General features: G+C 37.6%; 1 protein-coding gene and 1 pseudogene across 1 annotated transcript; one reads left to right on the top strand and one right to left on the bottom strand.

Moving 5' to 3' along the window:
- Nucleotides 1-119: 119 nt before the first annotated feature.
- LOC106358952 lies at nt 120-1,287 on the bottom strand (annotated as a pseudogene).
- Nucleotides 1,288-2,038: 751 nt separating this feature from the next.
- LOC106388542 (uncharacterized protein At4g10930) lies at nt 2,039-8,375 on the top strand. Its single transcript, XM_048750951.1, has 15 exons — nt 2,039-2,289; nt 2,396-2,461; nt 2,739-2,824; nt 2,971-3,061; nt 3,160-3,209; nt 3,431-3,500; nt 3,574-3,683; nt 4,083-4,148; nt 4,396-4,787; nt 4,915-4,968; nt 5,102-5,177; nt 5,289-6,309; nt 6,398-6,472; nt 6,813-7,835; nt 7,911-8,375. Exons 2-15 carry the CDS (start codon nt 2,399-2,401, stop codon nt 8,148-8,150), a joined length of 3,417 nt encoding a protein of 1,138 aa, XP_048606908.1. The 5' UTR covers nt 2,039-2,289; nt 2,396-2,398; the 3' UTR covers nt 8,151-8,375.
- Nucleotides 8,376-11,139: the final 2,764 nt, after the last annotated feature.

Here is an 11,139-nt window from a genome sequence, read left to right as displayed (position 1 = left end):
AATGCACATTATTGAAGAAAAAAACAAACATACATTATTAAAGAAAAAAAAAACAAACACACATTATTAAAAGAAAAAAAAACAGATTAATTAAAAGAAAAAAAACAAACAGACATTAAGCAGATACAAATTTAAACTTAACATCAACTAATTTTCAAATAGATCGTTGCTCAACTTCTCTAACAGTTGTTTGTTCTTGTCATCGAGATGTTCTTTTTCACTTAGCTTCATGAACATCTTCATTTTTTTGGTTTGAGTCTTTTCTTTCATCAATCGATTAGCCTCTTCTTGTGTCTTGGCTATTTTGTCCAATCGTTCCAATTCTTGCTCTTTGAATTGTTTATATTCATTCCACTCTTCGCTGACTGTTTCCAAAGTTGCGCCTTTGCTTTTCTTTTTGCCTTTTTTTTGCTGCCTCTCTCCCCATTGGACGGGCACTTGATCCTACTGAGTTTGATCCTACGGAGTTTGAATCACTTGCATCACTCTCTCGGGATCTTTTAGATCCACTACTTGTCGAGCCAGTATTTCCTCCTACTTGACTACCATAGCGCGGTTGATCACGAACAGCAAGCCACTCCGACATTAAATTGAATTGTTCATTCTTACCACTTGAATATAATTCGTGCCCTTTTGCCAATACATCATTCTCTGACCATCCACTTTGTTGCATACGCCTAGCATTATCGTAAGCGCCACTCCATTTTCTCAACTTTTTATTCATACAGTTGAAATGATTTCGGCATGAAGCTCCATCACGGGGAGGATCAAATGAGCAATGCTCATTACAATACTCAGAAATTTTACTCCAGTATGCTTCGCTTTTCTGGTTTCTGCCAACAATGCTGTATGTTCTATATTTAATCCATCCACTAAGTAGGACCAAATTTTGATCGGTCGTCCACTTAGGGCTTCTACGGCGTGCTTGACCTGAATCATCTGAATTTGCATCTGGAATGGGTTCACTAACACCGGTCATGCTACCAAGAGCTATTTGGGTAGAAAATTCGGGAAATTCATCTGCTCTCAGAACATTTTCCTCACCCGTTGGAGTAGAAGAAACATGAGGTGTTTGAGAAAAATATTGCATCATTGATCCATAATTTGGAGGATAATTCGGGACAGATGATGGCATGAAGAAATTTGGTGAGAAACCATAATTTGGCAAATTTTGGGGTTGGTTGGAAGTTTGGTTCTGAAATTGATAATTGTTGGGGTTTTGGAAATTTAAGGGAAAATTAGAAGAGTTTTGAGTGTTAAAAGGATTATTATTGGCATCCATTTAACAAAAAAGAAGATTTAAAATACTAAAATAGTTGATTATAAATGAAAAATGATGTTTTTTTTTCTATGTCGAAATGAGATGAGAGTGGTCTCTATTTATAGAGGAAAAAAATCTTAAATTTTGATATAATTTTTATTTTTTTTCAAAAAAGTTTTATTATATAAAAATTGTGTTTGAATTATTGGGTGAGAAAAAAAATCAAAAGTAACCTGCACAGCCAATCAGGAGATAGTATTTAAATCTTATCTAGATTTAAAAAAAAAAAAAGAAAAAGAAAAGTAAATCGTGATACTCCGTGCACGCTCCAAATGTTCTAGCCAACCATTTTGTGACAAGTGGCAATGCATACCCCAATTTTATTTTTTTCAGCTGTTGAAACTTTACAACAGATGAGTATACCACGTAGATAACAACATTTCTTACACCGTTATTGCATCACTTTCAACAGTTGATAAAGTGTTTCAACACCCTATTGTGGGTGGTCTAAGGAGGCAAAGATTTGATCAGAAAAATAAAGAGAAAGAAAAACTATGGGGTTGATTTCGAAATAAAGAAAATTTGAAGGGGCTTTTTGGATTTAAAAGGAACATACGGGGCTGAGAAGAAAATAGGTAAAGTGATGTCGAACGAATTCAAGTTATACAACGCTGGGCTCAATTTATTTGTGAGTTCACGTAAATGGCCCACATGAATCAGAAAGTTAGACTCGTCGACCCAGAAAGGTGAATAAAAGCACGTGTGGTCTCTCTTTCGTTGTAAAAATGGAAATTTTTATTCTTCAGCGAGACGAAAGACGTAGTTTCATTTATTTCCCTTCTTAAGTCTGTATAGGAGGTGACGTCATCTTCTCCCTCCGTGAAATTTCACACCTCTTTCCCGTTTTGCCCTTGGCGAGAGGAAAAAACTTCACCTTTTTCATCAATTTCCTCGGAAGATATTTTAATTTCATCCTGGGGTGGGTTTCTGGAGATTTTTCTCTAAGGTTTCGTAGTTTCTGATCGGAGGTAGGTGGATTCTTCCTGTTCAAAGAACTTTTCTTCAGGTCGGAGGAAATCGATTTCATCTTTGATCACTTCGTCTGGGTTTTTCTTTTTTTTCTTGTGTTTCCAGAAAATGGAGCTCGATTTCGACGCTGGGAACTTGCTTGAAGACGAAGCTGGTGAAGTTGGACATAATGTTAGTGTAAACTTGGACCTTTCTGTGCCTATTTTTGTTGACCTAATCATTGGGTCCACTTTTTTTCATCTTTTGAACCTGGAGCTGCAAACACTTGTTTGTATATGTAGATTCAGAGTTATAATCATGAAAATTAACCTCTGCGTTAAGGATTTTATTTTATTCGTGTCACGTTTTCTAGGGCTTGTTGTGTTTTCTTACTCTCAAGGATGAGGTGGTTATGTGTAAAAGTGTGTTTGTGCATTAGTTTTGATTTTTTTAGTTTGTTTTTGAACAGGATATGGCTGGATTTGAAGGGGAAAGGTGTGGGATTTGCATGGACATCATTGTTGATAGAGGCCTTCTTGATTGTTGTCAGCACTGGTAAACAATAGCTTCTTTCCCTTTAGCTCTATGTTTTCTTTGAGTCCTCCTTACAGCTGCCTCACCTCACTGCTTTGTGTGCTAGTGCACTCTGTGTCAAGCAGCAGGAGACTGATTATTTTTGTCTGTGTTTGATAAATCTTCAGGTTCTGCTTTGAATGCATTGATAATTGGTCTTCGATTATGAACCTCTGCCCTCTCTGTCAGAGAGAGTTTCAGTTGATTACATGTGTCCCTGTAAGTAGTCTAATATCTCTTTCTTTCAGTCTCCAACATTTCTCATCATTTTTGTAAGTGGAGTTAGCTGATATGTTTTTTTTTGTTTGGCTGTGAAGGTGAATGATTTTGGGGAAAGCAGCAAGGTTGATGAGGTTTCGCTATCTGGGTACTATTTTCATGCTTCTCTTTTCCTCGCTGAAGAACTTTACTTTCCTCAACGATCTAACCTGGTGTCTTTGTTGAGTGGCTTATCATGTATACTAAATGACATAACATGATCAAGTGATTGAAAACTTCAAAATGGAAATCTTCTTACTATAGATTACTGTAGTGCTGAAAAACTGCTGTAATCTGCTGACGTTAAGCGTTACTATCATATACATGTAGGGATGAAGATTGGTGCGTTGAGGAGGACACTGACGCCCTCTCTTCTCCGTCACACTACATTGACGAAAATGTAAGTATTATCATATATGCCTTTTCCAAGTCACTACAAACTACGTTGTTTACCTTTCCTAATCATTTTGTAGGCAGTTATCTGTTTAGATGGAGATCTCTGCAAGATCCGTAACACTTTCAATTACATTGGAGGGGATTCCAACCTCGATACATCAATTGCTTGTGATTCTTGTGACACATGGTAACTATTGCCTGTTGAACCTTATTCATGGCCTGTTTCTTATGTGTAATCTGTCATCTTGGTTCTTTTACCTCCTTTGTTGGATAACTGAAGTTCTTTGTCTGGTGAACTCCTGGTGCTATCTAAGTTGTTACCGTGCCATATAATGTTTGTGTCTTCTGTGCTTTTAGATAAAGATTATTGTGTTGATAGCTTAGTTTCCCTACCGGTTTTTAGCGATCACCATCGCAAGAAGGAAGTTTATTATATGATATGTATACTGGTCTTTGTAATCTTGCACGTCCATGTACTTACTTTCTATTGCTCTAGATTGTTCATCTTTAGAGCATTCTTTTCTGGTCTTATAATTTGATCATAAAAGCTACCTTCTAATTGTTTGCTTCCTCTATGTCTTTACAGGTATCATGCTGTTTGTGTGGGTTTTGATCTGGAAATCACATCAGAGGATACATGGGTATGTCCGAGGTAGGTTCCATTCATATAATGACTATAGATGATTGCATAAATTATGATTCGATTTATTTCACCAATGCGACGTTCATTTAATTGTCTTTGTTAGTATTAGCCGATTAGGTAGACATAGTTTTATGGGAGAGCTTCGAGCCTTTCACTGATTTCCTTAATTAGAAAAGATACAGTTAACCATATTATCCCCTTTCTCTATATTTTTCAGCTATCTTGTCATAGTCTCTCGTCCTTTGTGTGTGAACAGGTGTCTCTCAAGTGAAAAACCACTCGAATCTGATGCTTCACCAATGGAGACAACAAAGCCCCTGGAGATTCCTGAAAGCACAAATAACGGATGCTCAGTCGAGGCAATTTATTCTGGAAATTTTTCAGTCACAGTTGCTGATGATGGCGAGACAGCTCTTGTCGTATCAACAGTCAAAGGAGACGAGTGGCCTATGAAACCAAGTGATACCACTGCATCGTTAGTTCAAGCTACGGTGTACGGAGATCCTGATAACTCGGGTAGGAAGGAAAATACAGAGCAAGTCCCAGGAAAATCGGAGCTCATGCAGTCCTTACCACATCAATTATCATCTGAATTACCACTTGAGTCAAATCAGCCGTTGTTTGCTGCACAGATGGAGACTAGAGCAGGTATATTGATTATTAATACAAAGTTCTCTGAGGCTTAGTTGTGCGTTCTTGTCACGTATAGATTCTCAATATGCTTTGTCCCTTGTTGCTTCTGGGCGTGATATTTTTGCCTTCTGTGCAACTGTAGACCCTGTTATAGGACTTGAAGAAAAGGAGTGTCTACCGGTCAATGTTGAGAAATGTAAGAAACATACTTTCCTTTGTTGTCATGCTTATCTTCTGCTTTCTTTCATTTTTATGGCTAAATGCAAATGGATCATTACCTACATCTGCATAGTCTAACATGGTCCAACATGATGTATTGTGTTTGCCAGCTCTTTCTAGTACAGCCTTTTCCAACTCAGATGTTGCTAGTGTTGTCAGCTTAAAGAGAAAACATTCAGATTGCAGGTCAGTTTCACAGACGAAATCTTCTTTTCTTGGTACCATCATTCCCTCTTTACTCTGATTGGTGTCAAATGTTTGAGCGTGTGTCATTTCTTTGTGCCATTTCTTTACCAGTCGTGATGATGACAATTCGAAAATCAAGGCAGAGATTGCAGAACGTCTCGTTAAACCAACGCTAGAGGAAATGGAAGAAAAAGCTACCATTCAGCACGAGAGCAGATCCCCTTCAAACAATACAACTGTTGATATATTCAGTATTGTTAAAGGATTTGGGAGTAAAAAGAAACCCACGCTTCCAAATACTACGGATAAGTCTTCAGAAGGAGAGAATGCTGTTGGTTTGAGGGTAAAGAAGATTAAGAAGACACCGGAAGATGATAAAGAGTCATTGGTTCTGGTTGAGAAACTAAGGAAAGAAATAAGAGAGGCCGTTCGTAACAAATCAATGGAAGACATCAGAAAAGACCAGTTTGATCCAAAACTCTTGGCCGCCTTCAGAGCTGCTGTGGCAGGTTCCAAAACGGATGAAGCACCTAGAAAAATTCCGGCTCTGGCATTGAAGGCAAAGAAATTGATGCTGCAGAAAGGAAAAGTCCGAGAGAATCTCACTAAGAAAGTTTATGCAGATACAAATGGGAAGCGGAAAAGTGCATGGCATCGGGACTGTGAAGTTGAGTTCTGGAAGCATCGGTGCATGAAAGCTGGAAAGCCTGAGAAAATTGAGACTCTGAAGTCTGTTCTTAGCCTCTTGAAGAAAAATCCAGCTGACACCGAGAAAAATGTTTCAGCTGAAGCCCCACAGGCTTCAAATCCTATTCTCTCCAGATTATATTTGGCAGATACCTCTGTGTTCCCGAGAAATCATGATATCAAACCTCTTGTGGGATCGAAAGAAACAGGAATGGACAAGACCTTACCAAAGAGCAGTGATGTCAAAGGGAACAACTCAAATGCTGCTGGATCAAAAATAAACTCGGGAAGCAAACCGCCTATTTTTGAGAATCCGGATGAGCTGAAGAAAGACAAAAGGAAATGGGCATTGCAGGTTCTTGCAAGAAAGAAAGCTTTAGCAGGCAGCAACTCAAGCGAAGATAAAGAAGGCTCTCCTGAGCTCAAAGGGAATTATCCATTGTTGGTGTGTGATTCTCGGCCCTTGCTTTGTCAGCTTTTACATATCTGTTGTTTTGAAATTGTTGCTTGTTTGTTTCTACGATTGCTGTCAGGCTCAACTTCCAGCTGATATGAGGCCAAACCTTGCGACCAGTCGCCATAATAAAGTTCCTGTTGCAGTTAGGCAGGTACGTGAATAGCTTTTTACTTCAGTTTCTAATTCTTCGTGGTATTGTTTAGTTCTAGGCTCATAATAAGTTACCTGGTTCTAGATATTGAAGGGGAACTCACTGGCTTTTGATATTCTTTTAGCTCTGGGTTTGATAGCAGAATAGGCTTGAGCTATTAGCACATGTTTCACTTGTAGAGGAGGTCTACAATACCAGATTTCATGCTTGTCTATAGCTTAATGAGTGCCATGTGTACACGGTTATTTGTTGTTGATTTGAAAAAAAAAAACTGGTGAAATAGCTAGCCAATCACTCTATGTGCTTGTTTTTGTTCATAAGCCAATCACTCTTGCTGCAGGCACAATTATACCGGCTGACAGAACATTTATTGAAGAAAGAAAATCTTCTGGAAGTTCGAAGAAGTGCAGCAACAGAACTAGCCGTTGCAGATGCTATAAATATCGAGAAAGTGATCGCTGACAAATCAAGTAGCAAGGTTGTGTATCTGAATCTATGCTCCCAAGAAATACTGCAGCATTCAGAGAGCAAAGCGATGGACAATAAGGCTGTAGAACCAATTACTTCACCACCACTGTCTAATAACGGAATAGAACATGTCGATGATAAAGATTCAGATGATTTAGCTGTCCTTCAAGCGCTCAGAGCAGCAGGTCTCGTTGATTCACCACCAAACAGCCCGAACCGTTCATCAGAAGTTCCTCCAGATAAAGAAGACAGTTCTCTGGACAAAGCTAGGGAGGTAGTAGGCCCAGATAATGTACTGGACACTGGTTCAGTTCCTGATACAGACATCTTTGGGGATTTTGAGTATGAGTTGGATGACGAAGACTACATCGGTGCTACCAAGGCTACAAAAGCTTCAGAAGCACATCAGGATGAAGGTTTGACTAAGGTGAAGGTAGTTTTATCCACTGTTCAACCTGAGAAAGTTCTAAATCAATCTAAGGTCTTGGGGAATGAAGAAACAACAATAAACCAGGAAGGGACAACAAATGTTGAAGAAGATGGGAAGAGCTTTGTTCCTATGGAGCCTGTACCTGAAGCTGAGGGCGAGGGAGAAGGAGAGGGAGGTGAGATCCTTTCTTTAACTGAATGTGAAGAACTCTACGGACCTGGTACAGAGAAACTAGTTGAGAAACCTCTCACTGAAGGATCTGCTGATAACGGTCTTCAAGCTAAAGCACCTGATTCAGAGTGTGAGAGCAATACGCACAGGGAGTTCATTGCTTCAAACTTCGAGAAGACTTCCATTCAAGAGAAGAAACTTCCCACAAGGATCCCAAACTGTAATCCAAGCGAGAAGCCGTCTAAAGAAGAGAAAAGCAAAGCTGATGGGTTCAGTGACTCCATCATCAAGAAGGTAATAAAAGCTATTAAATTTCTTATGTCAAAATCGCTCATTTCCTGACAGTTCTCTCCTTTTGTTCTTTTATAGGTTGAAGCATACATCAAAGAACATATCAGACCACTGTGTAAGAGCGGAGTGATAAACGTGGATCAGTACAGATGGGCAGTGACGAAAACCAGAGAGAAAGTGATGAAGTATCATAGCAAAGCCAAGAGTGCTAACTTCTTGATCAAGGAAGGCGACAAGATTAAGAAACTCGCCGAGCAATATGTTGAAACCGCCGCTTCTTCGTCCACCGGAGCTCACCACAAGGACAAGTGCAAGTGACAAGCAGCAGATGCGTAAATAAGATGACGAAGGAAACAGCTAGTTCAGTCTTAAAAACAGTATATAAATTTAAGTTATCCATCTTTTGTCTTCTCCACGAGTTTTGGAGATTATGTCCTCTCTCAACAGGCCATTGCATTAGAACGCAGTTATGGAAAAAGAAAAATTTGAAGATGGGAAGTTATATTACATGGAAGAGATTATTCTCATTTGTCAGTTTTAGAACTTGCGGTATTTCATATAGTGAAACATGAAATATTTACGTGTAGACATACGTAAAAATTTCTATTGTCTCAATTGCTCCTAGAACCAGAACCAGTTTGGTTACTCATTAAAAAACATAAAAATTAATATTTTGTTGGTATCTTAGTTACACATTAAAAAACTTAAAAAACGCATCACTTTTTCGGGACCACATCTCTTTCACCCGAATGCTTCTCTTTCACACGAACTCTAAAACCATATATTCTCACCTTCACCACCTTCAAAATATGAAAATCAAGAATTCTTAACTGAGTTTCAACAAAGCTGTCTGATCTTCTTTAAGATACGACGAATCTGAGCCTACCTCTTCTAATTTAATTCTAAACCTCCGGTAGTGATTGACGGAGATCCCCTTTCGTCGCAGAACAGCGGAGGCCGCCGTATAAAAATCCTGAAAGATGATCCATGACCACATCACCTTTGATCATTTTCATCTGCTGTTCATGACCACACCGATTCTATCCACATCTCACCTTTTCGAAACTCCTATCCTCTAACCATCGAATCCACATCTCCATAACCTACACTATCATTACTACCACTGCTCAAAAATTTCATATTGCTTGACCAGTTTTATGCGTTCACATCTATCAATCAATTCAAATCAAACATATATAACCATAAAACTACTTGACCATAAACCACAAAACTACTTGACACAAATCTTGTCCACATCCACAATTTTCAGATACATATATTTTCAGTATAATATTAAAATTAAAAATATTCATATCAAATTGGATGTTATAATTTAGAGAATAAAAAGTTACAATTTATTATATCAAATACATTAGCTATATATATTTCAACAATCAAAATTTAACAGAATAAAAATGGAAGGGTAAAATAATATACTAATAGTACATCAAAAAAGGTATGAAACTAAACTATTTTCTATCTTCTAGTTCGGTCAGTTTTAATTGTCCACCAGAAGAGTTTTAAGGGAAGAGAAATAGTTAAAGTAAGGGTAAAAGTACTCTCCAGTTTCAAAGTACGTGAACATGCAAGAAAACATAGAAAAAGTAACCTTAAACCGCTCGTGAAACATTTGCGAATAGGATGTGGGTTCTGTCCAAATGGCTAGTTCGGTTCAGTTTATTCGTTTTTTTTTTGTTTAGTTTAGTTAAGCACAAAATATTGCTGAATCTAACTGAACGAAAATTTTGTTTTGCATGTGGTTAGTTTGGTTAAGAAAATGTTATCAAATTAACAAGATTTTGGTTTCCGTTTAATTTTATCTAAGAAGTTAGATTTTCTGGTTAATTTTGATTAAAATTTTGGGTTGAAATTTGATGACTACTTCAGTTTAAAATTTAGGTTTATATTGGTATCGTTATAATTTACTAGGTGCATAGTCCCCGCGCAAGCGCGGGGTCGGCTACATTATAGGTGTATTGTATAGTTTTGTTTACGAGATTTTATTGTTTTTTGTCTATAATGTGATTGATGGGACTTTGGATATTACATAAGTTGATGAGGTTGATATAAGAATGAACGATGAAGTCATATGTTGATATTTTTATATCTTATATGTTCAAAGTTGAGGGTGATGAAACTTGTTAGTGTTTACTTAGGTAGTTGTTTGTATATAAATCAAATAGTGCATGGAAAAAGATAATAAATTTAGATTTAAAATGTTAGGGTTTCAAAATAACTGGGCCTTGAATCTGTGGTTTAGTCTAATACTGAAAAAACTGTTAGGATTTCAACTCTTTTTTTTCTCTATGTCGGGAATGTGGGCACTAATTTCCCGATTCATGTAGGTAAAATTGTTTCTTAGTTTGTGAGATTGAAAAGCGTAGATTGATTGTAAGCATGATTGATGAGAGGTTTACTTGCATCAGTTTCGTCTGCCGTGGTTGTTGAGTTTCGTCGGCGCCAGATGTTAGACATGCAAGAGAGAAGATCTGAATATGTTAATTTCGTGTTTTGTTTTTTCTTCTCTCGTGTTTTGTGGGTTCCACTCTTTGCTCAGGCTGTACAAAAGATGAAGTCTGGCTAGGCCGTCTCACTTCTCTGAAGTATTCCTTTGATTAACCTCCCACCAACATCTATCTTCTGATTCTGTCTTGAAGTCGATGAGCTTCCAGAAAAATTAGCTTTCATCTGCTGTTCCGCTTGGAATGGAGAGTTCTGAAATGCCGCATAAAAAATATATTGGCAAATAACTAATGATTGTCAACAACTATCACTATACTAAATAGAAAATAAATCAAGGTTTTTTGTTCAGCACAAACTAAAATCTTACAACAGGGTTGTCACAGTCTTTTTTCAGGAGCAAGATCTTTTTCTTCCCAGAAACCATAGTCAATGCAATTCTTGGGAGAGAGCTATCCATGACAGAGGCTAAAGTTGCGTAGATGGAAAAATAGATCAGAAACACAGTAGATTTTTTCAGATAAGGAAAATATGGGATAAGTTGTTGACTAATTACCAGTTTCAGTTGTTGGTATGTCATTCCACTTGAATTTGTCTGATTGTAATCTTGCTTGGAGCTGCCAAATATGCTATGTTTACCAATTTCTAGGTTTGTGTTCGCAATCACTTGGAGCACCTAGCAACCTCAAAACGATCGACTTTCACAATGGAATCTGCTTTCAAAGATAACATGTAATGATTAGCATGTCCGACGGGAGTAAACCCATGAATCACGGAATCTGCAAATAGTATTATCCAACAAAGAATCAGGAAATAAATTAAAACAATTATGTTAAATAAGTGTGAT

Source organism: Brassica napus, chromosome C3 (assembly GCF_020379485.1).
Source record: "Brassica napus cultivar Da-Ae chromosome C3, Da-Ae, whole genome shotgun sequence".
Lineage (NCBI taxonomy): Eukaryota > Viridiplantae > Streptophyta > Magnoliopsida > Brassicales > Brassicaceae > Brassica > Brassica napus.
The sequence above is the reverse complement of the archived record's forward strand: the minus strand, read 5'-3'. Positions and strand labels throughout refer to the sequence as shown.

Excerpts from the sequence above, each read along its gene's own strand:
- LOC106388542 (XM_048750951.1), top strand. The coding sequence starts at position 2,399 with ATGGAGCTCGATTTCGACGCTGGGAACTTGCTTGAAGACGAAGCTGGT. Across the intron at positions 5,178-5,288 it reads AGAAAACATTCAGATTGCAG|TCGTGATGATGACAATTCGA; the intron begins GTCAGTTTCACA and ends TTTCTTTACCAG. Across the intron at positions 6,473-6,812 it reads TTCCTGTTGCAGTTAGGCAG|GCACAATTATACCGGCTGAC; the intron begins GTACGTGAATAG and ends CTCTTGCTGCAG.